Source organism: Leucoraja erinacea, unplaced genomic scaffold (genome assembly GCF_028641065.1).
Source record: "Leucoraja erinacea ecotype New England unplaced genomic scaffold, Leri_hhj_1 Leri_864S, whole genome shotgun sequence".
Lineage (NCBI taxonomy): Eukaryota > Metazoa > Chordata > Chondrichthyes > Rajiformes > Rajidae > Leucoraja > Leucoraja erinaceus.
In genome coordinates, this window is record NW_026576800.1 from 35,411 (window position 1) to 59,346 (window position 23,936).

The 23,936-nt window shown below is 49.5% G+C and overlaps 1 protein-coding gene and 8 non-coding genes across 9 annotated transcripts in view; 1 reads left to right on the forward strand and 8 right to left on the reverse strand.

Annotated features, from left to right (window-relative positions):
- The window catches only part of LOC129694926 (uncharacterized), a gene marked incomplete at its 5' end in the record, with an annotated part of 39,388 nt that extends 33,549 nt beyond the window's left edge, over nucleotides 1-5,839 (forward strand). The window contains 2 exons of the mRNA XM_055631681.1: nucleotides 1,212-1,378; nucleotides 5,241-5,839. Coding sequence (XP_055487656.1) covers nucleotides 1,212-1,378; nucleotides 5,241-5,357 — 284 coding nt within the window. The remainder of the gene's footprint in view (nucleotides 1-1,211; nucleotides 1,379-5,240) is intronic.
- Nucleotides 5,840-19,709: 13,870 nt separating this feature from the next.
- On the reverse strand, nucleotides 19,710-19,828 carry LOC129694927 (5S ribosomal RNA). The gene has a single exon (XR_008723068.1). It is a non-coding gene; the product is annotated as a 5S ribosomal RNA (ribosomal RNA).
- Nucleotides 19,829-20,256: 428 nt separating this feature from the next.
- On the reverse strand, nucleotides 20,257-20,375 carry LOC129694943 (5S ribosomal RNA). The gene has a single exon (XR_008723084.1). It is a non-coding gene; the product is annotated as a 5S ribosomal RNA (ribosomal RNA).
- Nucleotides 20,376-20,802: 427 nt separating this feature from the next.
- LOC129694944 (5S ribosomal RNA) lies at nucleotides 20,803-20,921 on the reverse strand. Its single transcript, XR_008723085.1, has one exon. It is a non-coding gene; the product is annotated as a 5S ribosomal RNA (ribosomal RNA).
- Nucleotides 20,922-21,352: 431 nt separating this feature from the next.
- Nucleotides 21,353-21,471, reverse strand: LOC129694928 (5S ribosomal RNA). Its single transcript, XR_008723069.1, has one exon. It is a non-coding gene; the product is annotated as a 5S ribosomal RNA (ribosomal RNA).
- A 449-nt stretch (nucleotides 21,472-21,920) lies between these two features.
- On the reverse strand, nucleotides 21,921-22,039 carry LOC129694929 (5S ribosomal RNA). The gene has a single exon (XR_008723070.1). It is a non-coding gene; the product is annotated as a 5S ribosomal RNA (ribosomal RNA).
- Nucleotides 22,040-22,486: 447 nt separating this feature from the next.
- On the reverse strand, nucleotides 22,487-22,605 carry LOC129694930 (5S ribosomal RNA). The gene has a single exon (XR_008723071.1). It is a non-coding gene; the product is annotated as a 5S ribosomal RNA (ribosomal RNA).
- A 439-nt stretch (nucleotides 22,606-23,044) lies between these two features.
- LOC129694931 (5S ribosomal RNA) lies at nucleotides 23,045-23,163 on the reverse strand. Its single transcript, XR_008723072.1, has one exon. It is a non-coding gene; the product is annotated as a 5S ribosomal RNA (ribosomal RNA).
- A 429-nt stretch (nucleotides 23,164-23,592) lies between these two features.
- On the reverse strand, nucleotides 23,593-23,711 carry LOC129694932 (5S ribosomal RNA). Its single transcript, XR_008723073.1, has one exon. It is a non-coding gene; the product is annotated as a 5S ribosomal RNA (ribosomal RNA).
- Nucleotides 23,712-23,936: the final 225 nt, after the last annotated feature.

Below are 23,936 nucleotides of genomic sequence, written 5' to 3' on the forward strand. Positions count from 1 at the left end.
TGCTGGCTCGAAGGGCCGAATGGCCTACTCCTGCACCTATTGTCTGTCTTTGATCGGACTTTGCTGGCTTTACCTTGCACTAAACGTTATTCCCTTATCATGTGTCTGTACACTGTAAATGGCTCGATTGTAATCATGTATTGTCTTTCCGCTGACTGGTTAGCACGATACAAAAGCTTTTCACTGTACCTCGGTACACATGACAATAAACTAAACAAACTAAAGAACGTGCATCTATTGCTCATCTTACGCAAAATCACATTCCATGTTTGCCTCATTCTTATTGTCGTTTGCTTTCCGCCGTATGTGTACAACCTTCTATAGTTTAGTTTAGAGATACAGCGCAGAAACAGGCCCTTCGGCCCACCGAGTCCGAACCGACCAGCAATCCCCACACACTAACACTATCCTACACACACTGGGGACAATTTACAATATTACCGAAGCCAATTAGCCTACAAACCTGTGGGTGTGGGAGGAAACCAGAGCACCCGCTAAGGTCATGGGGAGAAGGTACAAACTCCGTACAGACAACACCCCAAGTCGGGATCGAACCTGGGTCCCTGGCGCTGTAAGGCAGCAACTCTACCGCTGTGCCACCGTGCCCTTACCAGAAAGACTGAAAATTTCTCTTTTAGCAAAGGCCTGGTAAATTCAGGCAGAGAATGATTACTAGAGCATTTGCCTCAACTTAAAAGAGAAAAAAAGACTCTTAATAGTACAAAAATGTTTACTAGAGTGGATCTTTGGGCGGCATGGTGGGGCAATGGTACAGACTATAGACAATAGGTGCAGGAGTAGGCCATTCGGCCCTTCGAGCCAGCACCGCCATTCAATGTGATCATGGCTGATCATCCCCAATCAGTACCCCGTTCCTGCCTTCTCCCCATATCCCCTGACTCCGCTATTTTTAAGAGCCCTATCTAGCTCTCTCTTAAAGGTATCCAGAGAACCAGCCTTACAGCGCCAGAGACCCGGGTTCCATGCTGCTTGTCTGTACGGAGTTTGTACCTTCTCCCCGTGACCTGGTGGGTTTTCTCCAGGTGCTCCGGTTTCCTCCCACACTCCAAAGCCCTGCAAGTTTGTAGTTAATGGGCCCGCCAGAAGTTGCCGGGAGGATGTGAGGAGAGGAGGCAGCGATTGCGTTTCACCCTTTAACCTTTTTTCTGCTTCTTTCCCCAACACGCTCTTCACCTAATTGATGTCTCCAGTGGATTTACTGGTGGGCCGATGGAAAACTGGGCTGCTAGCCCCGAGAGAGATGTTTGGATCCATGGTGTGCGTTCGACTTCCAGAGAGCCTTCAGGAGGACAGGGCTGCAAACTACGAGCATGCGGAGACAATCCAGAACGCACTTTACAGCCGCTATAACATTGAGGTAACGTATCAGAAACGACTGCAGATGCTGGTTATACACTGAAGACAGACCACAAGATGCCGATGTTATAGCCCTGTCCCACGGTACGAGTTCATTCCAAGAACTCTCCCGAGTTTAAAAAAAATCAAACTCGTGGTAAGCACGGAGAACGTACGTAGCGGGTACGTCGGAGCTCGGGGACGTCTCTTAGCGGCTCGTAAAGCTAACGGCAGGCACTCGGGAAGACTCGCTAACGGCAGGTAAGCTCGGGAAGACTGGTGAAGATTTTTCAACATGTTGAAAAATGTCCACGAGAGCCCCGAGTACCGACGAGCGGCCATTACCGTAAATCCCCGCATTCGAATCAGGGCAAACTCGGGGGGAGAGCTCTTGGAATGAACTCGTACCGTGGGACAGGGCCATAACTCAGCGGGACAGGCAGCGTCTCTGGAGAGAAGGAATGGGTGACGTTTCGGGCGGCGCAGCGGTAGAATTGCCGCCTCACAGCGCCAGAGACCCAGGTTCGATCCTGACTACGGCTGCTGTCCGTACGGAGTTTGCACGCCCTCCGCGTCTGCTTTGATCTGTAATTTCTCACACCCCACCCTTCCATATCTCCCGACTCTCAGTCTGAAGAAGGATCTCGACCCAAAACGCCGCCCATTCCTTCTCTCCAGAAACGCTGCCTGTCCTGCTCAGTCACTCCAGCATTTTGTGTCTGTCTTTGGAGTTCCTCAACATGTTTTGTTTGTCAATCGAAATGGGAAATATTTCTCACCTGGCCGCAGCCGTCACCCACCCTAGAATACCACAGATTCTGCAGGCCCAAAGTCGCCTGTACCTCCGTAACTCCCTGGTCAATTCTTCCCTTCCTTCCCGCACCACCCCCTCCCCGGGCACTTTCCCTTACAACCGCAATAGATGCTACACTTGTCCCTTTACCTCCCCCCTCAACTCCATTCAAGGACCCAAGCAGTCGTTCCAGGTGCGACAGAGGTTCACCTGTATCTCCTCCAACCTCATCTATTGCATCCGCTGCTCTAGGTGTCAGTTGATCTACATCGGTGAGACCAAGCGTAGGCTTGGCGATCGTTTCGCCAAACACCTCCGCTCGGTTCACAATAACCAACCTGACCTCCCGGTGGCTCAGCACTTCAACTCCCCCTCCCATTCCGAATCCAACCTTTCTGTCCTGGGCCTCCTCCATGGCCAGAGTGAGCACCACCGGAAATTGGAGGAGCAGCACCTCATATTCCGCTTGGGCAGTCTGCACCCTAGCGGTATGAACATTGACTTCTCCAATTTCCGGTAGCCCTTGCTGTCTCCTCCCCTCCCTCAGCTCTCCCTCATCCTACATCAGTCTGAAGAAGGGTTTCAGCCCAAAACTTTGCCTATTTCCTTCGCTCCATAGATGCTGCTGCACCCGCTGAGTTTCTCCAGCACTTTTGTCTACCTTCGCCTGTAACTTGTTCACTTCAAGCCCACAAAGTCTTTAGTGATGCTGTTGTTAGGATGAGGTGCAGAATAACCGAGGTACAGAGAAAAGCTTTTGTTGCGTGCTAACCAGTCGGCGGGAAAACAATACACAATTACAATCGAGCCATTCACAGTGTACAGATACATGATAAGGGAATAACGTTTAGTGCAAGGTAAAGCCAGCAAAGTCCGATCAAGGATAATCCGAATAGTAAACAAAAAATGCTGGAGTAACTCAGCGGGTGAGGCAGCATCTATAGAGAAAAGGAGTCGGCGACGTTTTGGGTCGAGAACCTTCTTCAGACTGATGTCGGGGGAGGGGGGCGGGAAAAAGAAAGGAAGAGGCAGAGACAGTGGGCTGTGGTAGAGCTGGGAATGGGAGGGGAAGGAGGAAGAAAGCAGGGACTACCTGAAATTGGTGAAGTCAATGTATTGGGGTGTAAACTGCCCAAGCGAAATATGAGGTGCTGCACCTCCAATTTACGGTGGGCCTCACTCTGGCCATGGAGAAGGCCCAGGACAGAAAGGTCAGATTCGGAATGGGAGGGGTAGTTGAAGTGCTGAGCCACCGGGAGATCAGGTTGGTTATTGCGAACTGAGCGGAGGTGTTGGGCGAAGCGATCGCCAAGCCTGCGCTTGGTCTCACCGATGTAGAGAAGGATAATCCGAGGGTCACCAAAGAGGTAGATAGTAGTTCAGGACCGCTCTCTGGTTGGGGTAGGATGGTTCAGTTGCCTGATAACAGCTGGGAAGAAACTGTCCCTAAATCTGGAGTTGTGCGTTTTCACACTTCTGTACCTCTTGCCTGATGGGAGAGGGGAGAAGAGGCAGGGCGGAGCGAGGGAAATCGAGTCCATTGCCGTAGTACATTCTAGCAGCCAATTTGTTAAAACAGGAAGTGGTCATTCCCCATTTTTGTCAAGATCCATGTTGGAAACTCAAGTGCAAAAAACACATGTTGATGCAAAAAAAATGGTTGAGCTGGTATTCAGATGCATCCTCTTAATGTATACTTGGAATCAATTGAGTAGTTATTTAAATCATAGAGTGATACAGCGTGGAAACAGGCCCTTCGGCCCAACTCGCCCACACCAGCCAACAGTGTCCCAGCTACACCAGTCCCACTTGCCTGGGCTTGGTCCATATCCCTCCAAACCCGTCCTATCCATGCACATGTCCAACAGTTTCTTAAATGTTGGGATAGTCCCAGCCTCAACTACCTCCTCTGGCAGCTTGTTCCATACCTCCCTCTGTGTGAAAATGTTACCCCTCAGATTCCTATTAAATCTTTTCCTCTTCACCTTGAACCTGTGTCCTCTGGTCCTCGATTCCCCTACTCTGGGCAAGAGACTCTGTGCGTCTACCCGAACTATTCCTCTCATGATTTTGTACGCCTCTGTAAGATCACCCCTCATCCTCCTGCGCTCCAAGGAATAGAATAGAGGCCTGCTCAACCTCTCCCTGTAGCTCACACCCTCTAGTCCTGGCAACATCCTCGTAAATCTTTTCTATGCCCTTTCCAACTTGATAAACATCTTTCCTGTGACACGGTGCCCAGAACTGAACACAATACTCTAAATATTCGCCAACGTCTTATACGACTGCAGCATACCCAATCTATTCCTCACTGATTATGATCAGTATTATAAATTAATTTTGCTTTAAGACAATAGACAATAGGTGCAGGAGTAGGCCATTAGGCCCTTTGAGCCAGCACCGCCATTCAATGTGATCATGGCTGATCATCCCCAATCAGTACCCCGTTCCTGCCTTCTCCCCATATCCCCCTGACTCCGCTATCGTTAAGAGCCCTATCTAGCTCTCTCTTGAAAGCATCCAGAGAACCTGCCTCCACCACCCTCCGAGGCAGAGAATTCCACAGACTCACCATTCTCTGTGAGAAAAAGTGTTTCCTCGTCTCCGTTCTAAATGGCTTACTCCTTATTCTTAAACTGTGGCCCCTGGTTCTGGACTCCCACAACATCGGGAACATGTTTCCTGCTTCTAGCGTGTCCAAGCCCTGAACCAATCTTATATGTTTCTATAAGATACCCTCTCATCCGTCTAAACTCCAGTGAATACAAGCGTAGCCTTTTCAATCTTTCCTCATATGACAGTCCCGCCATCCCAGGGATCAATCTCGTGAACCTCAATCACAAGGATGTCCTTCCTCAAATTAGGAGACCAAAACTGTACACAATACTCCAGATGTGGTCTCACCAGAGCCCTATACAACTTCACCATCTGTCCTCTCATGATTTTATTATAATACTGATTATGATTAGTTTTGCTTTAACCTGGTATTCATAAAGAAAGTATTGAAACTCTTTGTGCTTTGCTCTGCATTGCAACTGTATATTGTGGTTTGACGTGACTTGTTGCATCAACTGGTCTTATTTCCCACCAGGTTCCCGTCAAGGCTTTGGCAGGATTGTTGTATGTGCGGGTCTCTGTACACATGTACAATGAGCTGGAGCAATACCAGAAGCTCGCAGATGCCGTCGAAGAGATGATGTCCAAATAGGCGAAGCGTGTAGGTGCGATGTTTAAACCAAAGATAGACACAAAAAACTGCAGTAACACAGTGGGCTGGGCAGCATCTCTGGAGAAAAGGAATAGGTGACGTATCGGAGGCTGAAGGGGGGTCACGACCCAAAACATTCTTCTCGGAGGGAGATGAGGAGGAATTTCTTCAGTCATAGGGTTGTAAATTTGTGGAGGCCGTCAATTACTATTTTTAAGGCAGAGATAGATAGATTCTTGATTAGTACGGGTGCCAAGGGTTATGGGGAGAAGGAGATTACGTGCCTTATAGATTCTCAGCATTACATCCCTGTTTTTGTATGCAAGCCCTCTTGAAATAAATGCTAGCATTTAGTTTGCTTTCTTTAGACAGTAGACAATAGACAATAGGTGCAGGAGTAGGCCATTCGGCCTTTCTAGCCAGCACCACCATTCAATGTGATCATGGCTGATCATCCCCAATCAGTACCCCGTTCCTACCTTCTCCCCATATCCCCTGACTCGAACAAATGCTATCTTTAAGAGCTCTATCTAGCTCTCTCTTAAAAGTATCCAGAGAACCTGCCTCCACCACCCTCTGAGGCAGAGAATTCCACAGACTCACCACTCTCTGTGAGAAAAAGTGTTTCCTCGTCTCCGTTCTAAATGGCTTACCCCTTATTCTTAAACTGTGGCCCCTGGTTCTGGACTCCCCCAGCATCGGGAACATGTTTCCTGCCTCTAGCGTGTCCAAACCCTTAATAATCTAATATGTTTCAATAAGATACCCTCTCATCCTTCTAAACTCCAGAGTGTACAAGCCCAGCCGCTCCATTCTCTCAGCATATGACAGTCCCGCCATCCCGGGAATTAACCTTGTAAACCTACGCTGCACTCCCATATCAATTTGTCTCATTGATAAATGGCACAATTTTATCTCATTGATCTGTAACATAACTGATTAAAACAGTACAGCACAGGAACAGACTCTAAGGCCCACAATATATGTGTCCAATATGAAGCTAAACTTCAATATAAAGAAGGGTCTCAACCCGATACGTCACCCATTCCTTCTCTCCAGAGATGCTGCCTGTCCCGCTGAGTTACTCCAACATTTTGTGTCTATCTATAAACTAATCTCAGCTGCCTGCACGTAATCCGTATCCCTCCATTCCCTGCTTACATGTACCTATCTAAAAGCCTCTTAAACACCACTATCATATCTGCCTCCACCACCACCACCCCTGGCAGTGCGTTCCAGGCACCCACCACCCTCTGTGTAATAGAACTCACACCGCACATCTCCTTGAAACTTTGCCCCTCTCACTTCAAACCTATGATCTCTGGCCTTCGGATTTCCACTTTGAGAAAGACATTCTTGCCATAGAGAGGAGTACAGAGAAGGTTCACCAGACTGATTCCTGGGATGTCAGGACTTTCATATGAAGAAAGACTGGATAGACTCGGCTTGTACTCGCTAGAATTTAGAAGATTGAGGGGGGATCTTATAGAAACTTACAAAATTCTTAAGGGGTTGGACAGGCTAGATGCAGGAAGATTGTTCCCGATGTTGGGGAAGTCCAGGACAAGGGGTCACAGTTTAAGGATAAGGGCGAAGTCTTTTAGGACCGAGATGAGAAAAAACATTTTTCACACAGAGAGTGGTGAATCTGTGGAATTCTCTGCCACAGAAGGTATTTGAGGCCAGTTCATTGGCTATATTTATGAGGGAGTTAGATGTGGCCCTTGTGGCTAAAGGGATCAAGGGGTATGGAGAGAAGGCAGGTACAGGATACTGAGTTGGATGATCAGCCATGATCATATTCAATGGTGGTGCAGGCTCGAAGGGCCAAATGGCCTCTACTCCTGCACCTATTTTCTATGTTTCTATGTTCTGCCTGTCTACCCTCTCTACACCGCTCATGAGTTTATATCCTTCTCTCAGGTCTCCACTTATCCTCCAGCGTTTCGGAGAAAACCAACCGAGATGAGGCTCCTCCTCCTCTCCTTGTTGCCACCCCACCCCAACCCCAGACAGCGAACCCCTTCTGCAACCTCTCCACATCCTTCCAGTGATGTGGGGACCAGAACTGCACGCAATATCCTTGACCGGACTTTGCTGGCTTTACCTTGCACTAAACGTTGTTCCGTCATCATGCATCTGTACACTGTTAAATGGCTCCATTGTGATCATGCCTTGTCTTTCTGCTGACTGGATAGCACGCAACAAAAGCTTTTCACAATAAACAAAACTGTCTAATACACACGCAGCTGAATCATTGATTTCCTGACTATTCTACTCAATTCCCCAACCAGTGAAGGCTAGCTCATCATACACCCTCTCTACCACTCGATCCACTAGTGTTGCCATTCAGGGAGTTATGGACTGGGACTCCAAAATCCATCTTGTACATCGATGCCGTTAACTGTATACTTGCCCCTTACACTCACCCTCCCAAAGTACAACATCTGACAATTTAGTGTAATTTAGTTTAATTTTGAGATCCAGCGCGGAAACAGGCCCTTTGGCCCACCGACCAGTGATCCCCGCACATTAACACTACCCTACACACACACACACACACACCGGGGACAATTTTACATTTACACCAAGCCACTTGGTCTACAAACATGCACGTCTTTGGGGTGTGGGAGTAAACCGAAGATCTCGGAGAAAACCCAAGCAGTCATGTCAAAGGGAAGATGTACAAACTCTGTACAGACGAATGAATGAATGAATACGTTTATTGGCCAAGTATTCACATACAAGGAATTTGCTTTGGTGCTCCGCCCGCAAGTGACAACATGACATACAGTGACAGTTAGGATCCCGTAGCCGGGATGGAACCCAGGTCTCGGGCGCTGCAAGCGTTGTCAGGCAGCAACTCTACCGCTGCGCCACCATGCTGCCCTTGCTCGGATTAAACTCCATCTGCCATTTCTCCGCACATCTGATCTATATCCCGCTGTATACTTTGACAGCCTTCCTCACAGCCTGCAAGCCCCAGCAACCTTGATGTCACCGAGAATAGACACCAAATGCTGGAGTAAACTCAGCGGGACAGGCAGCACCTCTGGAGAGAAGAAATATTTAAGAATACGGGGTAAGCCATTTAGAACAGAGACGAGGAAACACTTTTTCCCACAGAGGGTTGTGAGTCTGTGGAATTCTCTGCCTCAGAGGGCGGTGGAGGCCGGTTCTTTGGATGCTTTCAAGAGAGAGCTAGATAGGGCTCTTGAAAATAGCGGTATGGGGATATGGGGAGAAGGCAGGAACGGGGTACTGATTGGGGATGATCAGCCATGATCACATTGAATGGCGGTGCAGGCTCGAAGGGCCGAATGACCTACTCCTGCACCTGTTGTCTATTGTCTATTGGCATGGAGTCCAAGAATACTGGAGATCATTTCCCCCTGCCCTCCAACTACATTCCTTCCTCTGGCTTCACACTCTGCTCCTCCTCAATCCTCCTGTCTCGCACTATTCACCTTCCTAAACAGAGAGTAGCTAGGCCAGATCCACATATGATCCACATAGGATCAAGGGAATAACGTTTAGTGTAAAGTAAAGTCCAGTAAAGTCCGATCAAGGATAGTCCGAGGGTCACCAATGAGGTAGATAGTAGTTCAGGACCGCTGTCTGGTTGTGGTAAGGATGATTCAGTTGCCTGATAACAGCTGGGAAGAAACTGTTCCTGAATCTGGAGGTGTGCGTCTTCACACTTCTGTACCTCTTGCCCGATGGGAGAGGGGAGAAGAGGGAGTGGCCAGGATGCGACACTTCCTTGATTATGCTGGTGGCCTTGCCGAGGCAGTGTGAGGTGTAGATGGAGTCGATGGAATGGACGTTGGTTTGTGTGATGGTCTGGGCTGCCAGTGTCCAGTAGATAAGCTGGTCAAGAGGGTTTCTGCACATTGGCCTTCATCAGTCAGAATATTGAGTATAGAAGTTGGAAGGTCCTGTTACACAAGACAATGGTGAGACCACATTTAGAGTATTGTGTTCAGTTCTGGGCACCATGTTAAAGGAAAGATGTTGTCAAGCTGGCAAAGGGGCAGAGAAGATTTACGAGGATGTTGCCAGGACACGAGGGTCTGAGCTGTAGGGAGAGGTTGAGCAGGCTGGGTCTCTATTCCTTGGAGCGCAGGAGGGTGAGGGATGATTTTATAGAGGTGTATAACATCATGAGGGGAATAGATCGGGTAGACGTACGGACTCTTTTACCCAGAATAGAGGAATCGAGAACCAGAGGATATAATTTCAAGGGGTGAGAGGGGAAAGATTTAATGGAACCTGAGGGGCAACATTTTCACACAGAGGGTGGTGGGTGTATGGGACGAGCTGCCGGAGGAGGTAGTTAAAACGGGGACTATCGCTACGTTCAAAAGACATTTGGTCAGGTACATGGGCATTGGGTAAATGGGATGCGCAGGTTTGTAGGTTAATTATCTTCTGTACAATGTCCCAGATAGGATAGTGCTAGTGTACGGGGCGATTGCTGGTCGACACGCTCTCAGTGGGCCAAAGGGCCTGTTTCCATGCTGCATCTCTAAAGTCTAAAGTAAATCTCAGAAGGCTCTGTGCTAATTTTATGCTTCATTATTAGTCATTAATTTATGATGCCATCAGCAGCATTGCATCTGATCAAGGGGCTGATTCAACAGTAAGCGAGCTGTCTGCAGTTCCCTGGAGCTCACACCCGCAAAGTTCATGAGGATTTGGGAACCAATTTATTTTCCCGGAAAATTGGAAGGACTTAAACAAAATCACAGAAGTTTGATAGTTTCAATTCATATAGTGGTCTTGACTTTCCATCCTTTATAAATTAAATAGCAATAGGGTGTTGATTCACTTACTAAAGCAAATATAATTAAAGTAAACTACAGCTTGGCTCTTACAAAATGTTTACTTTGGTTTAGTTTAGAGACACAGCGTGGAAACAGGCCCTTCGGCCCACCGTATCCGCGCCAATAGACAATAGGGGCAGCAGGAATAGGCCATTCGGCCCTTCGAGCGAGTTCCGCCATTCAATGTGATCATGGCTGATCATCCCCAATCATTACCCGTTCCTGCCTTCTCCCCATATTCGCTGACTCCGTTATCTTTAAGAGCCCTATCTAGCTCTCTCTTGAAAGCATTCAGAAAACCGGCCTCCACCGCCTTCTGAGGCAGAGAATTCCACAGACTTACCACTCTCTGTGAGAAAAAGTGTTTCCTCGTCTCCGTTCTAAATGGCTTACCCCTTATTCTTTATCTGTGGCCCCTGGTTCTGGACTCCCCCAACATCGGGACCATGTTTCCTGCCTCTAGTGTGTCCACAGACATTTACAATCATTTACAAATTAATTCCTATAAATACAAGATTCTACTAAATTAAGTAAGAGGCTCTTCTAGGGCTTTAAAATTCAAAATGAATTCCAAAGAACCCAGCTTAAAAATGCCAAAGAAAATGTCAGCCAGTTTATTGATCTTTTAAAGTTTGATTGATCTTTCCGTGCTTTTTATTACAAGCCTGAACTGTTTATTTGTGTGATGCAGCAGAGAATGCTCCATACACTTAATACAATCGATCCCTTCACAGATACATGATAAGGGAATAAAGTTTAGTGCAAGGTAAAGCCAGTAAAGTCTGATCAAGGATAGTCCAATGGTCTCCAATGAGGTAGATAGTAGTTCAGGACCGCTCTCTGGTTATGGTAGGATGATTCAGTTGCCTGATAACAGCTGGGAAGAAACTGTCCCTGAATCTGGAGGTGTGCATTTTCACACGTCTGTACCTCTTAGCCGATGGGAGAGGGGAGAAGAGGGAGTGGCCAGGGTGTGACTGGTCCTTGATGATGCTGCTGGCCTTGCCGAGGCAGCGTGAAGTGTAGATGGAGTCAATGGAAGGGAGGTTGGTATGTGCGATGGTCTGGGCTGTGTCCACAATTCGTTGCAATTTCTTGCGGTCTTGGATGGAGCTGTTCCCAAACCGAGCTGTGATGCATCCGGATAAAATGCTTTCCAATGTCAACATAGAAACAAGGAACTAGTGTAGATGGAACATGTTGGTTGGCCTGGGCAAGTTGTGCCAGAGATCCTGTTTCCACACCGTATTACTCTCGTTACTTTACTCACAGTAAAGGGACACAAAGTGTTGGAGTAGCTCAATGGGTGAGGCAGCATCTCTGGAGAAACATAGAAACATTAAACAAATAGGTGCAGGAGTTGGCCATTCAGCCCTTCCAGCCAGCACCGCCATTCAATAAGATCATGGCTGATCATCTAAAATCAGTACCCCCATTCCTGCTTACTCCCCAGATCCCTTGATTCCTTTAGCCTGAAGAGCTAAATCTAAATCTAACTCTCTCTCTCTTGAACCTTGACTTCTCCAATTTCAGGTAGTCCTTGCTTTCTCCCTCCTTCCCCTCCCCTTCCCAGCTCTCCCACAGCCCACTGTCTCCATCTCTTCCTTTCTTCTTCTCGCCCCCCCTCCCCCACCCCCACATCCACATCAGTGTGAAGATGGGTCTCAAGCTGAAACGTCGCCTATTCCTTCGCTCCATAGATGCTGCCTCACCCGCCGAGTTTCTCCATTTTTGTCTGACCTCTCTCTTGAAAGGTACTTGAGAACATGGATGGGTGAGGCTTTGGGTGGGGACCCTTCTTCAGACTGATTGGGGTGGGGTGGGGTGGGGAAGAGAGCTGGAAGAGGGATGTATCAGGACAAAGTGTTGGCAGGTACTGGGTGGGTCCAAGGGCGGGATGGTTTCATCAGCAGATCGTCACATCCACCCAAGGTTGATGTTCATTTTACACTTGGGGAACTCCACACTGTCAGCAGTGTCACTGAAGCAAAATACCCTGAGGCCTTTTGTTCATCGTAGCCAGAGACTTCAATCAGGCCAACCTACACTGTGCAGCTGTACACACAGCACCATCAGAAATATAGAGGTGGATAAAAGCACGAGGGGAATAGATCAGGTCAGACCCACCCACCCACAGAGTCTTTGACCAAGAGTTGAGGAATCGAGAACCAGAGAACACAGGTTTAAAGTGAATTGGGAGGAAGTTTTAATAGGGATCTGAGGGGTAACTTTTTCACACAAAGGGTGGTGGGTGTCTGGAATGAGCTGCTGGAGGAGGTAGTTGTAGCTGGGACTATCGCACTGTTTAAGAAATATTTAGACAGGTACATGGATAGAACAGGTTTAGAGGGATGTGGGGCAAATACGGGCAGGTGGGACTAGTCATCATAATGCAAAGACGTGTAGGCACAGCGACGGGTGGTGCCGCGAGCCGGCAGCTGTTCATCCTTTCCACATGCTGTTTTGAGTTCAGTATGTCTAAAAGTGTGTTTTAGTGTGTGGGTGGGTGGGAGCGGGGAATAGGGAGAAACTGTTGTTCAGTAACTGACCTCGGTGGAATGCGACTTTTCTCCCTTTCCCGGAGTCGGGCCCGGAGCTTCAGCAGTGGGCGCAGTGCGGACTTTCCATCACGGAGCGCGCGAACCCTTGCCGGGAGAGGAGTGCTCCAATCGCTGGCCTGGTGACTTTGACATCATGGGGATGTGGTCTGCGGAGCCTCTAGCTGCAGGCGTAGAGTGGACTTACCATCGCGGAGTCTGGGATCCCTTGCCGGGGATCGCTGGAGAAGAGCTCCGACCGCCGGCCTGCGGACTATAACATCGTGACGCCCCGGTCTCCGGTAGGAAGCCGTGGAGTGTCTGTCCGTCCCGACGTTGGAGTTTGGATCATCCCGACCTGTAGATGGCGCTGTCTGTAGCGGCGACTACGGAGAGTACATGGCCCCGACCACGGGTGAACAAAGGAGGAGGACTGACTGAACTTTGTTGCCTTCCACCACAGTGAAGAATGTTGATTCCACTGTGCTGGATGTTCATGTTGTATTAATAATAATAATAATCTTTATTGTCATTGTACAAGACAACAAAATTTTGTTGGAGCAGTACTCCAGCTGCACAGGAATAAGAGTATAAAAATACGTTTAAAAAAGAACTATTAAAAAATTAGACTATAAACATATAGGAGTATGGGCGGGTGTGTGAGAGAGAGGGGGGGAATCAGTGTGGGAGGGGGATAGAGTTCAGTAGTGTCACAGCTCTATGGTAGAAGCTGTTTTTTAGTTTTGTAGAAACATAGAAACAGAAATTAGGTGCAGGAGTAGGCCATTCGGCCCTTCGAGCCTGCACCGCCATTCAATATGATAATGGTTGATCATCCAACTCAGTATCCCGTACCTGCCTTCTCTCCATTCCCCTTGATCCCCTTAGCCACAAGGGCCACATCTAACTCCCTCTTAAATATAGCCAATGGAGAGCCTCAACTACCCTCTGCGGTGGCAGAGAGAGTTCCAGAGATACTGTGATCTCTGTGAAAAAAGTTCTTCTCATCTCGGTTTTAAAGGATTTCCCCCTTATCCTTAAGCTGTGACCCCTTGTCCTGGACTTCCCCAACATCGGGAACAATCTTCCTGCATCTAGCCTGTCCAACCTCTTAAGAATTTTGTAAGTTTCTATAAGATCCACTCTCAATCTCCTAAATTCTAGAGAGTATAAACCAAGTCTATCCAGTCTTTCTTCATAAGACAGTCCTGACATCCCAGGAATCAGTCTGGTGAACCGTCTCTGCACTCCCTCTATGGTAATAATGTCCTTCCTCAGATTTGGAGACCAAAACTGTACGCAATACTTCAGGTGTGGTCTCACCAAGACCCTGTACAACTGCACCAGAACCTCCCTGCTCCTATACTCAAATCCTTTTGCAATGAAAGCTAACATACCATTCGCTTTCTTTACTGCCTGCTGCACCTGCATGCCTACCACGATGGTGTACCATGACACCCTTTAATCGCTGCATCTCCCCCTCCCAATCTGGTGTCAGCACAACAGCCTCCTCTTGAACTATCCATACCTGGGCTGCCGGGTCTCCGCACTCCGCCCGCTCCTCATCCGCCAGCACGGCAGGCCGCCTTGCACATGCGTATTGCTGCGGCCTGCACGTGCTCCCCCTGCACATGCGCACAACCACGGCCAGCCCATCATCGGCCGCCCTGCTCATGCGCACTGCAACGGCAACTGGTCGACGCTGGGCACTTTCTCCCTCGCTTTGAATTGTGGGAAAGTTGGCCACCATTGCTGTCCGGTCGCTGCCTTGCCGCCAGCGCTGAAAACCAACGCAGAATCATTCCCTGACCCTCGATCTGGAATAACTCTTGCTTCTGGTTTCCTGGACCCCCATAAATATTCTAAGGAAAATTGGTGGTGGTCTAAGGAGGGGGGGATGCCGTTCTTCAAGTGCCCAGTACCAGACGTTCGAAGCACTTCTGTATCTGCAGCATCTGCAGTTCCTTCCTACACACACGATACTATACGATAGAACTTTATTAATCCCAGGAGGGAAATTGTGTGTGTGTGTGTGTGGGTATATATATATTATACACACACACACACACATATATATTTATATAGTTATATATTCATATATCATATATAAATTACACCGTTTTGTTTTCTCGTTTATAACATTGTTTACAGAGTACTATGTTTACATATTCTGTTGTGCTGCTGCAAGTAAGGATTTCATTGTTCTAACTGGGACGTGAGAGAATAAAACACTCTTGACTTACTCCGCTAATGTGTGGGAAAGAACTAGTGTATGGGTGATTGGTGGTCGGCGTGGACTCGGTGGGCTGAAGAGCCTGTTTCCACGCTGTATCTTTAAATTAAACTAAAGACACTAAAACCAGAGGGAGTCTAAAGAAGGGTCTCTACCCGAAATGTCACCCAATTTCTTCTATCCTGAGTTGCTGGCTGCTCCATGGAGTTCCCCCGCACAATTAAAGCATGGAATAGTCTTCACCCTACCATAGTTACCCAACCAGATGCAACTACATTTTAAGGTACCTCTTTTTTTCCCCAAGGACCCATTTTTGCTTAAGTCCAAGTCAAGAGTCAAGAGAGTTTTATTGTCATGTGTCCCAGATAGGACAATGAAATTCTTGCTTGCTGCAGCACAACAGAATATGTAAACATAATACAGAACAGGAGATAAAAGTTCAGTGTGTTTATATACCATAGACCATATATATACACAATAAATAAACAGATAAAATGCAATAGGCTGTTATTGTTCAGCCCTCTACCACCTCCAGTTTAAATTCCATTTAGAATATTTATGGAGGACCAGGAAACCAGAAGCAAGAGTTACTCCAGATCCAGGGTCAGGGAATGATTCTGCGTTGGTTTTCAGCGCTGGCGGCGAGGCAGCGACCGGACAGCAATGGTGGCCAACTTTCCCACAATTCAAAGCGAGGGAGAAAGTGCCCAGCGTCGACCAGTTGCCGTTGCAGTGCGCATGCGCAGGGCGGCCGATGATGGGCTGGCCGTGGTTGTGCGCATGTGCAGGGGGAGCACGTGCAGGCCGCAACATTATGCATGTGCAAGGCGGCCTGCCGTGCTGGCGGATGAGGAGCGAGCGGAGTGCGGAGACCCGGCAGCCCGGATATGGATAGTTCAAGAGGAGGCTGTTGTGCTGACACCAGAGTGCAAGATCAGCCACCTCCTCCTCTGGGCCTTCTCATTGTTGTCTGAGATCAGGCCCACCACCACAGTGTCATCAGCAAACTTAATTATTCAGTTGGAGCTGAACCTAGCCACAGGCATGTGCACACATGGAGTAGAGTAGGGGGCTGAGGACGCAACCCTGGGGCTATCCTGTGCTCAGGGTGAGGGACTTCGATGTATTCCCTCCCATCTTGACTACCTGGGGCCTGGAGGTGAGAAAGTCCAGGGCCCAGGCACATAGGGGGTGTTGAGCGCTAATTCCAGCAGCTTCTCGGCCAGTCTGGTGGGGACTATCGTGTTGAAGGCTGAACTGAAGTCTATGAACAGCATCCTCACATAGCCCCCCTTCTGGCTGTCAAGATGAGAGAGAGTGGTGTGCAAAACCTGGGAGTCCGCATCGTACGTGGATCTGTTCGGACGGTATGCGAACTGTAACGGGTCCATGGTGCGAGAGAGGAAGGTGCAGATGTGTTTCTTTACTAGCCTCTCAAAGCATTTCATTACTACCGAGGTGAGGGTCAACGGACGGTAGTCATTCAGACAGGCTGGGGAGGCATTTTTTGGTACCGGTACAATGATGGATTTTTTGAAGCAGGCAGGGTCCACGGACTTGGCCAGGGAGAGATTGAATATTGTAGTGAGCACCGGGGCTAGCTGCATAGCGCAGGAGTTGAGTACTCTCCCCGAGATGCCATCGGGGCCTGCAGCTTTCCTCGTGTTCACCCGTGTCAGAGCCCTCCTCACATCGTGCTCGGACAGCGAGAATGTGTGCACATTCCTCCCTTCAGCTCCCATAAACATCCACCACAGTGACTCCTCCGCATACCTCACTGAGCCGAGAAAAATTCAATCTCTCCCTTCTTTGTCCTCCCGCGGTCGGGGGCTTCTAACCTTCCATTGACGGGACGATCTTACTCCCGTAGCCGGCAAGGTAGTCGGGGCGATCAAGCTCCTGCATCGGTGGGGAAATCTCAGCTCCCCCGCACTGGGCGATCTACCCCGGGTCGGGGCCAGTCGAACATTGTGCGGCTTCTGGAGCTTCCCGACGTCGGTCTCAACCCAAGACTGCGAGCTTCTTGATTGTAAAGTCCACAGGCCGCGGTTGGAGCGTTGATCCCAGGCAAGGGATCGGGTCCGATGGTAAGTCCACGACCCCGCAGTGGGGCTCAAAGTCAGTCCCGAGCGAGGCCTCCGGCTCCACGATGTTAGGCCGCAGAGCGACCGGAGATACGATCCGGAAAACAATCGCATCTCTGGCAAGGTAAGAGATTGAAAAAAAGTTTCCCCCGACCCGCCTTCCCATACATAAAACAAAAAGACAGACTGTTGACGAGGCTGCCATCGAAGCGCCACCTGGTGGGAGATAAAACTGTGTAGATAAAACTATGAATGCTGATATATGCTAAAGGGAATAACGTTTAGTGCAAGATAAAGTTCAGTAAAGTCCGATTAAAGATAGTGCGAGGGTCACCAATGAGGTAGATAGTAGTTCAGGACCGCTCTCTGGTTGTGGTTGGATGATTCAGTTGCCTGATAACAGCTGGGAAGAAACTGTCCCTGAATCTGGAGGTGTGCGTTTTCACACTTCTGTACCTCTTGCCCGATGGGAAAGGGGAGAAGAGGGAGTGGCCAGGGTGCGACTGGCCCTTGATTATGCTGCTGGCCTTGCCGAGGCAGCGTGAGGTGTAGATGGAGTCAATGGAAGGGAGGTTGGTTTGTGCGATGGTCTGGGCTGCGTCCACAACTTCATGACAGACTACATCAGCAAGTGTGGAGAGGCTTGCGTACAAAAAAGATGATACCTGTGTTCCCCAGCCATGGTGAACCATGAAGTCCATCCACTACCAGGTGAAGTCCATGTCTGCAGTGGTCAAGACATCTATCCACGACGTTTACAAGCCCATTAAAGATGCCAGGAGGGAAATATGGATGAGGTTGGTGCTAGAATAACTACAAGGACATCCATAGATTGTGGCAAGGCTTGCACGCTCCAACGGGCTTCAATGTGATGCTGGACATTATCGCTGGTAACAATGGGACCTTCCCCAACAAGCCCAATGCATTCTGCATTCTACTAGTGTGGCACGGTGGCGCAGTGGTAGAGTTGCTGCCTCACAGCGCCAGAGACCCGGGTTCCATCCCGACTACAGGTGCTGTCTGTACGGAGTTTGTACCTTCTCCCCGTGACCTGCATGGGTTTTCTCCGAGATCTTCGGTTTCCTCCCACACTCCAAAGACGTACAGGTTTGTGGGTAAATTGGCTTGGTATAAATGTAAATTGTCCATCGTGTGTGTAGGGGTGTGTTAATGTGCTGGGGTCACTGATTGGTCTGGATACGATAGCCTGTTTCCGTGCTGTATCTCTAAACTAAACCCTGCGTGGGTTTTCTCCGGGTGCACCGGTTTCCTCCCACACTCCAAAGACGTACAGGTTTGTAGGTTAATTGGCTTCAGCAAAAATTGTAAATTGTCCCCAGTGCGTGTAGGATAACGCAAGTGTGCGGGGATCACTGGTCGGAGCGGACTCGGTGGGCCGAAGAGGGCCTCTCCTTCTCTCTCTCCCCTCCCCACTCTCTCCTCCTCCACTCCCCCCTTCTCTACCCCCTCCCTGTCGACGTTAACCTCCCCACCCGGCGTCATCTCCCTCTTCCCCCCCCCGCCCGGGGTCAACTCTCTTTTCATCTTTGAAAAAAAGTTTCCCCCTTTCTATGACCCAACTATGGACGCTCGTTCGCTCACGGCCGTCCAGCTGTTGACACTTCTACTTCTTCTTCTTATAGGATTCCGGCATTGTACAAGCTGCTAGGCGTATTTCTGCCCTCCACAGGTCAAAGTTTGAACTAAATTCTTACATACAGTCCTGTAAGTTGCAGGAATTGTAGAACAGCCCTGGATATCAGTTGATGTTTCTCACTGTGTCCAAACAAAGATGAAACAGAAAAAGCCTCAACTCCCAAGTCCTGTCAGTCTAACAAACAATACTTTTCTTTCTACCCTGTACTTTTTACATTCTAGGAAAGCATGCTTAACTGTCTCATTACTCCCACATTCACACAAGCCAGAAACATGTTTCCCTACAATGCACAAATAGTCATTTAACCCAGTGTCCCAACCTCAATCTACAGTTTCTGTTGACACTTCCCGCCCGCCTTCACCCTCTCAATTGTCGGCGCCCATCAAACAACCGCCCGCACCGGCACCTCCCCCCCCCCCAGCAGTGTCCGCCCGTTAACCGCACGGTCCAACTGTTGCCGATTCAATTGTCAATTGGCCTGTGAACCGCCGCCAGCTGTTCGAGAAGCGAACTACGAATGAATGACCGTTGGTGAAGAACCTTCTGGAAACGGCTTCTTCCCGGCGGGCGACGCTCGCTCATTCACCAACCGCAACTGTCAGCTCCTTCCCCACCCGGCGTCAGCTTCCCCCGCCCCCCCGCGTCAGCTCCCCACCCCGACCCGGAGTCAGCTCCCCTCCTCACCCCACTCACACCTGTCCACGTCCGTTAACCGCTCGGTCCTGCCGTCGACCATCGCTCCCGAACAACTGTCCCCGCACGACCAACTGTCGACGATCGCTCCCGCCCAATCCACCTCAGCCGTTGCCGCCCGTTATTTCCCGCTCGCGTTGCCCGCTGGGAAGAAGCCGTTCGTTTCCAGCCAAAAAAAACCGTAGTCTCCAAAATTGACTTGCATAGGTCTGTGTGTGTGTGTTTGTTTGTGCACTAGAACGAGAAAGAAAAAGAGCGAGGAGGAGAGTTAAAGAGAAAGAGAGAGAGAGTGTGTCCCCCAGTGGTGGGAGAGGGTAAAAAAAGCCTACGGCACCTGGTATTCCCAGGCGGTCTCCCATCCAAGTACTAACCAGGCCTGAGCCTGCTTAGCTTCCGAGATCAGACGGGATCGGGCGTGTTCAGGCTAGTATGGCCGTAGGCAGAGAGTAGCCACACTAAACGTGTATTTAACACACGCACTCTCCTTCTCATTGTCGGTCGACCCTGAGGGGGCTGCCCGACATTCACTGGACAAGGCGAGAGGCGAGAGTCACGGCCGAGAGTACCCGACCCTGACCCCGACCCCAGCAGCAGCAGCAGCTCACTCACTCACTCATTCACCCACCCAAGCATAAAGCAAAAAAAACCCACAAAATCATCGTAACATTGTAGAAAGGAACATAAAGCCTTTGATGAGGTCCCACACAAGAGATTAGTTTAGTGTGCAAAATTGACTTGGATAGATGTGTGTGTGTGTGTGTTTGTTTATTTGTTTGTGCACTTGAACGAGAAAGGAAAAGAGCGAGGAGGAGAGTTAAAGAGAGAGAGAAAGAGAGTGTGTCCCCCGATGGTAGGAGAGGGAAAAAAAATGCCTACGGCACCTGGTATTCCCAGGCGGTCTCCCATCCAAGTACTAACCAGGCCTGAGCCTGCTTAGCTTCCGAGATCAGACGGGATCGGGCGTGTTCAGGCTAGTATGGCCGTAGGCAGAGAGTAGCCACACTAAACGTGTATTTAACACACGCACTCTCCTTCTCATTCTCCGTCGACCCTGAGGGGGCTGCCCGACATTCACTGGACAAGGCGAGAGGCGAGAGTCACGGCCGAGAGTACCCGACCCTCACCCCAGCAGCAGCAGCAGCAGCATCTCACTCACTCACTCATTCACCCACCCAAGCATAAAGCAAAAAAAACCCACAAAATCATCGTAACATTGTAGAAAGGAACATAAAGCCTTTGATGAGGTCCCACACAAGAGATTAGTTTAGTGTGCAAAATTGACTTGGATAGATGTGTGTGTGTGTGTTTGTTTATTTGTTTGTGCACTTGAACGAGAAAGGAAAAGAGCGAGGAGGAGAGTTAAAAGAGAGAGAGAAAGAGAGTGTGTCCCCCGATGGTAGGAGAGGGAAAAAAAATGCCTACGGCACCTGGTATTCCCAGGCGGTCTCCCATCCAAGTACTAACCAGGCCTGAGCCTGCTTAGCTTCCGAGATCAGACGGGATCGGGCGTGTTCAGGCTAGTATGGCCGTAGGCAGAGAGTAGCCACACTAAACGTGTATTTAACACACACACTCTCCTTCTCATTCTCCGTCCACCCTGAGGGGGCTGCCCGACATTCACTGGACAAGGCGAGAGGCGAGAGTCACGGCCGAGAGTACCCGACCCTCACCCCACGCAGCAGCAGCAGCAGCAGCATCACTCACTCACTCACTCATTCACCCACCCAAGCATAAAGCAAAAAAAACCCACAAAATCATCGTAACATTGTGGAAAGGAACATAAAGCCTTTGATGAGGTCCCACACAAGAGATTAGTTTAGTGTGCAAAAATTGACTTGGATAGATATGTGTGTGTGTTTGTTTATTTGTTTGTGCACTTGAACGAGAAAGGAAAAGAGCGAGGAGGAGAGTTAAAGAGAGAGAGAAAGAGAGTGTGTCCCCCGATGGTAGGAGAGGGGAAAAAAATGCCTACGGCACCTGGTATTCCCAGGCGGTCTCCCATCCAAGTACTAACCAGGCCTGAGCCTGCTTAGCTTCCGAGATCAGACGGGATCGGGCGTGTTCAGGCTAGTATGGCCGTAGGCAGAGAGTAGCCACACTAAACGTGTATTTAACACACACACTCTCCTTCTCATTCTCCGTCCACCCTGAGGGGGCTGCCCGACATTCACTGGACAAGGCGAGAGGCGAGAGTCACGGCCGAGAGTACCCGACCCTCACCCCAGCAGCAGCAGCAGCAGCAGCAGCAGCATTTCACTCACTCACTCACTCATTCACCCACCCAAGCATAAAGCAAAAAAAACCCACAAAATCATCGTAACATTGTGGAAAGGAACATGAAGCCTTTGATGAGGTCCCACACAAGAGATTAGTTTAGTGTGCAAAATTGACTTGGATAGATATGTGTGTGTGTGTGTGTTTGTTTGTGTGTTTGTGTGTGCACTAGAACGAGAAAGGAAAAGAGCGAGGAGGAGAGTTAAAGAGAGAGAGAGAAAGAGAGTGTGTCCCCCGATGCTAGGAGAGGGGAAAAAAATGCCTACGGCACCTGGTATTCCCAGGCGGTCTCCCATCCAAGTACTAACCAGGCCTGAGCCTGCTTAGCTTCCGAGATCAGACGGGATCGGGCGTGTTCAGGCTAGTATGGCCGTAGGCAGAGAGTAGCCACACTAAACGTGTATTTAACACACACACTCTCCTTCTCATTGTCCGTCGACCCTGAGGGGGCTGCCCGACATTCACTGGACAAGGCGAGAGGCGAGAGTCACGGCCGAGAGTACCCGACCCTCACCCCACGCAGCAGCAGCAGCAGCAGCAGCATCCCACTCACTCACTCATTCACCCACCCAAGCATAAAGCAAAAAAAACCCACAAAATCATCGTAACATTGTGGAAAGGAACATAAAGCCTTTGATGAGGTCCCACACAAGAGATTAGTTTAGTGTGCAAAATTGACTTGGATAGATATGTGTGTGTGTGTGTGTTTGTTTATTTGTTTGTGCACTTGAACGAGAAGGAAAAGAGCGAGGAGGAGGAGAGTTAAAGAGAGAGAACGAGAAAGAGAGAGTGTGTGACCCCCAGTCGTGGGAGAGGGTAAAAAAATGCCTACGGCACCTGGTATTCCCAGGCGGTCTCCCATCCAAGTACTAACCAGGCCTGAGCCTGCTTAGCTTCCGAGATCAGACGGGATCGGGCGTGTTCAGGCTAGTATGGCCGTAGGCAGAGAGTAGCCACACTAAACGTGTATTTAACACACGCACTCTCCTTCTCATTCTCGGTCGACACTGAGGGGGCCGCCCGATATTCACTGGACAAGGCGAGAGGCGAGAGTCACGGCCGAGAGTACCCAACCCTGACCCCGACCCCACGCAGCAGCAGCATCTCACTCATTCACCCACCCAAGCATAAAGCAAAAAAAACCACAAAATCCTCGTAACATTGTAGAAAGGAACAAAAAGCCTTTGATGAGGTCCCACACAAGAGATTAGTTTAGTGTGCAAAATTGACTTGGATAGCTGTGTGTGTGTGTGTGTGTGTGTGTGTGTGTGTTTGTTTATTTGTTTGTGCACTTGAACGAGAAAGGAAAAGAGCGAGGAGGAGAGTTAGAAGAGAGAGAGAGAGAGAGAGAGTGTGTCCCCCAGTGGTGGAGAGGGAAAAAAATGCCTACGGCACCTGGTATTCCCAGGCGGTCTCCCATCCAAGTACTAACCAGGCCTGAGCCTGCTTAGCTTCCGAGATCAGACGGGATCGGGCGTGTTCAGGCTAGTATGGCCGTAGGCAGAGAGTAGCCACACTAAACGTGTATTTAACACACGCACTCTCCTTCTCATTCTCGGTCGACCCTGAGGGGGCTGCCCGACATTCACTGGACAAGGCGAGAGGCGAGAGTCACGGCCGAGAGTACCCGACCCTCACCCCACGCAGCAGCAGCAGCAGCAGCATCTCACTCACTCACTCATTCACCCACCCAAGCATAAAGCAAAAAAAAACCCACAAAATCATCGTAACATTGTGGAAAGGAACATAAAGCCTTTGATGAGGTCCCACACAAGAGATTAGTTTAGTGTGCAAAATTGACTTGGATAGATATGTGTGTGTGTTTGTTTATTTGTTTGTGCACTTGAACGAGAAAGGAAAAGAGCGAGGAGGAGAGTTAAAGAGAGAGAGAAAGAGAGTGTGTCCCCCGATGGTAGGAGAGGGAAAAAAAATGCCTACGGCACCTGGTATTCCCAGGCGGTCTCCCATCCAAGTACTAACCAGGCCTGAGCCTGCTTAGCTTCCGAGATCAGACGGGATCGGGCGTGTTCAGGCTAGTATGGCCGTAGGCAGAGAGTAGCCACACTAAACGTGTATTTAACACACGCACTCTCCTTCTCATTGTCGGTCGACCCTGAGGGGGCTGCCCGACATTCACTGGACAAGGCGAGAGGCGAGAGTCACGGCCGAGAGTACCCGACCCTCACCCCACGCAGCAGCAGCAGCAGCAGCAGCATCTCACTCACTCACTCATTCACCCACCCAAGCATAAAGCAAAAAAAACCCACAAAATCAT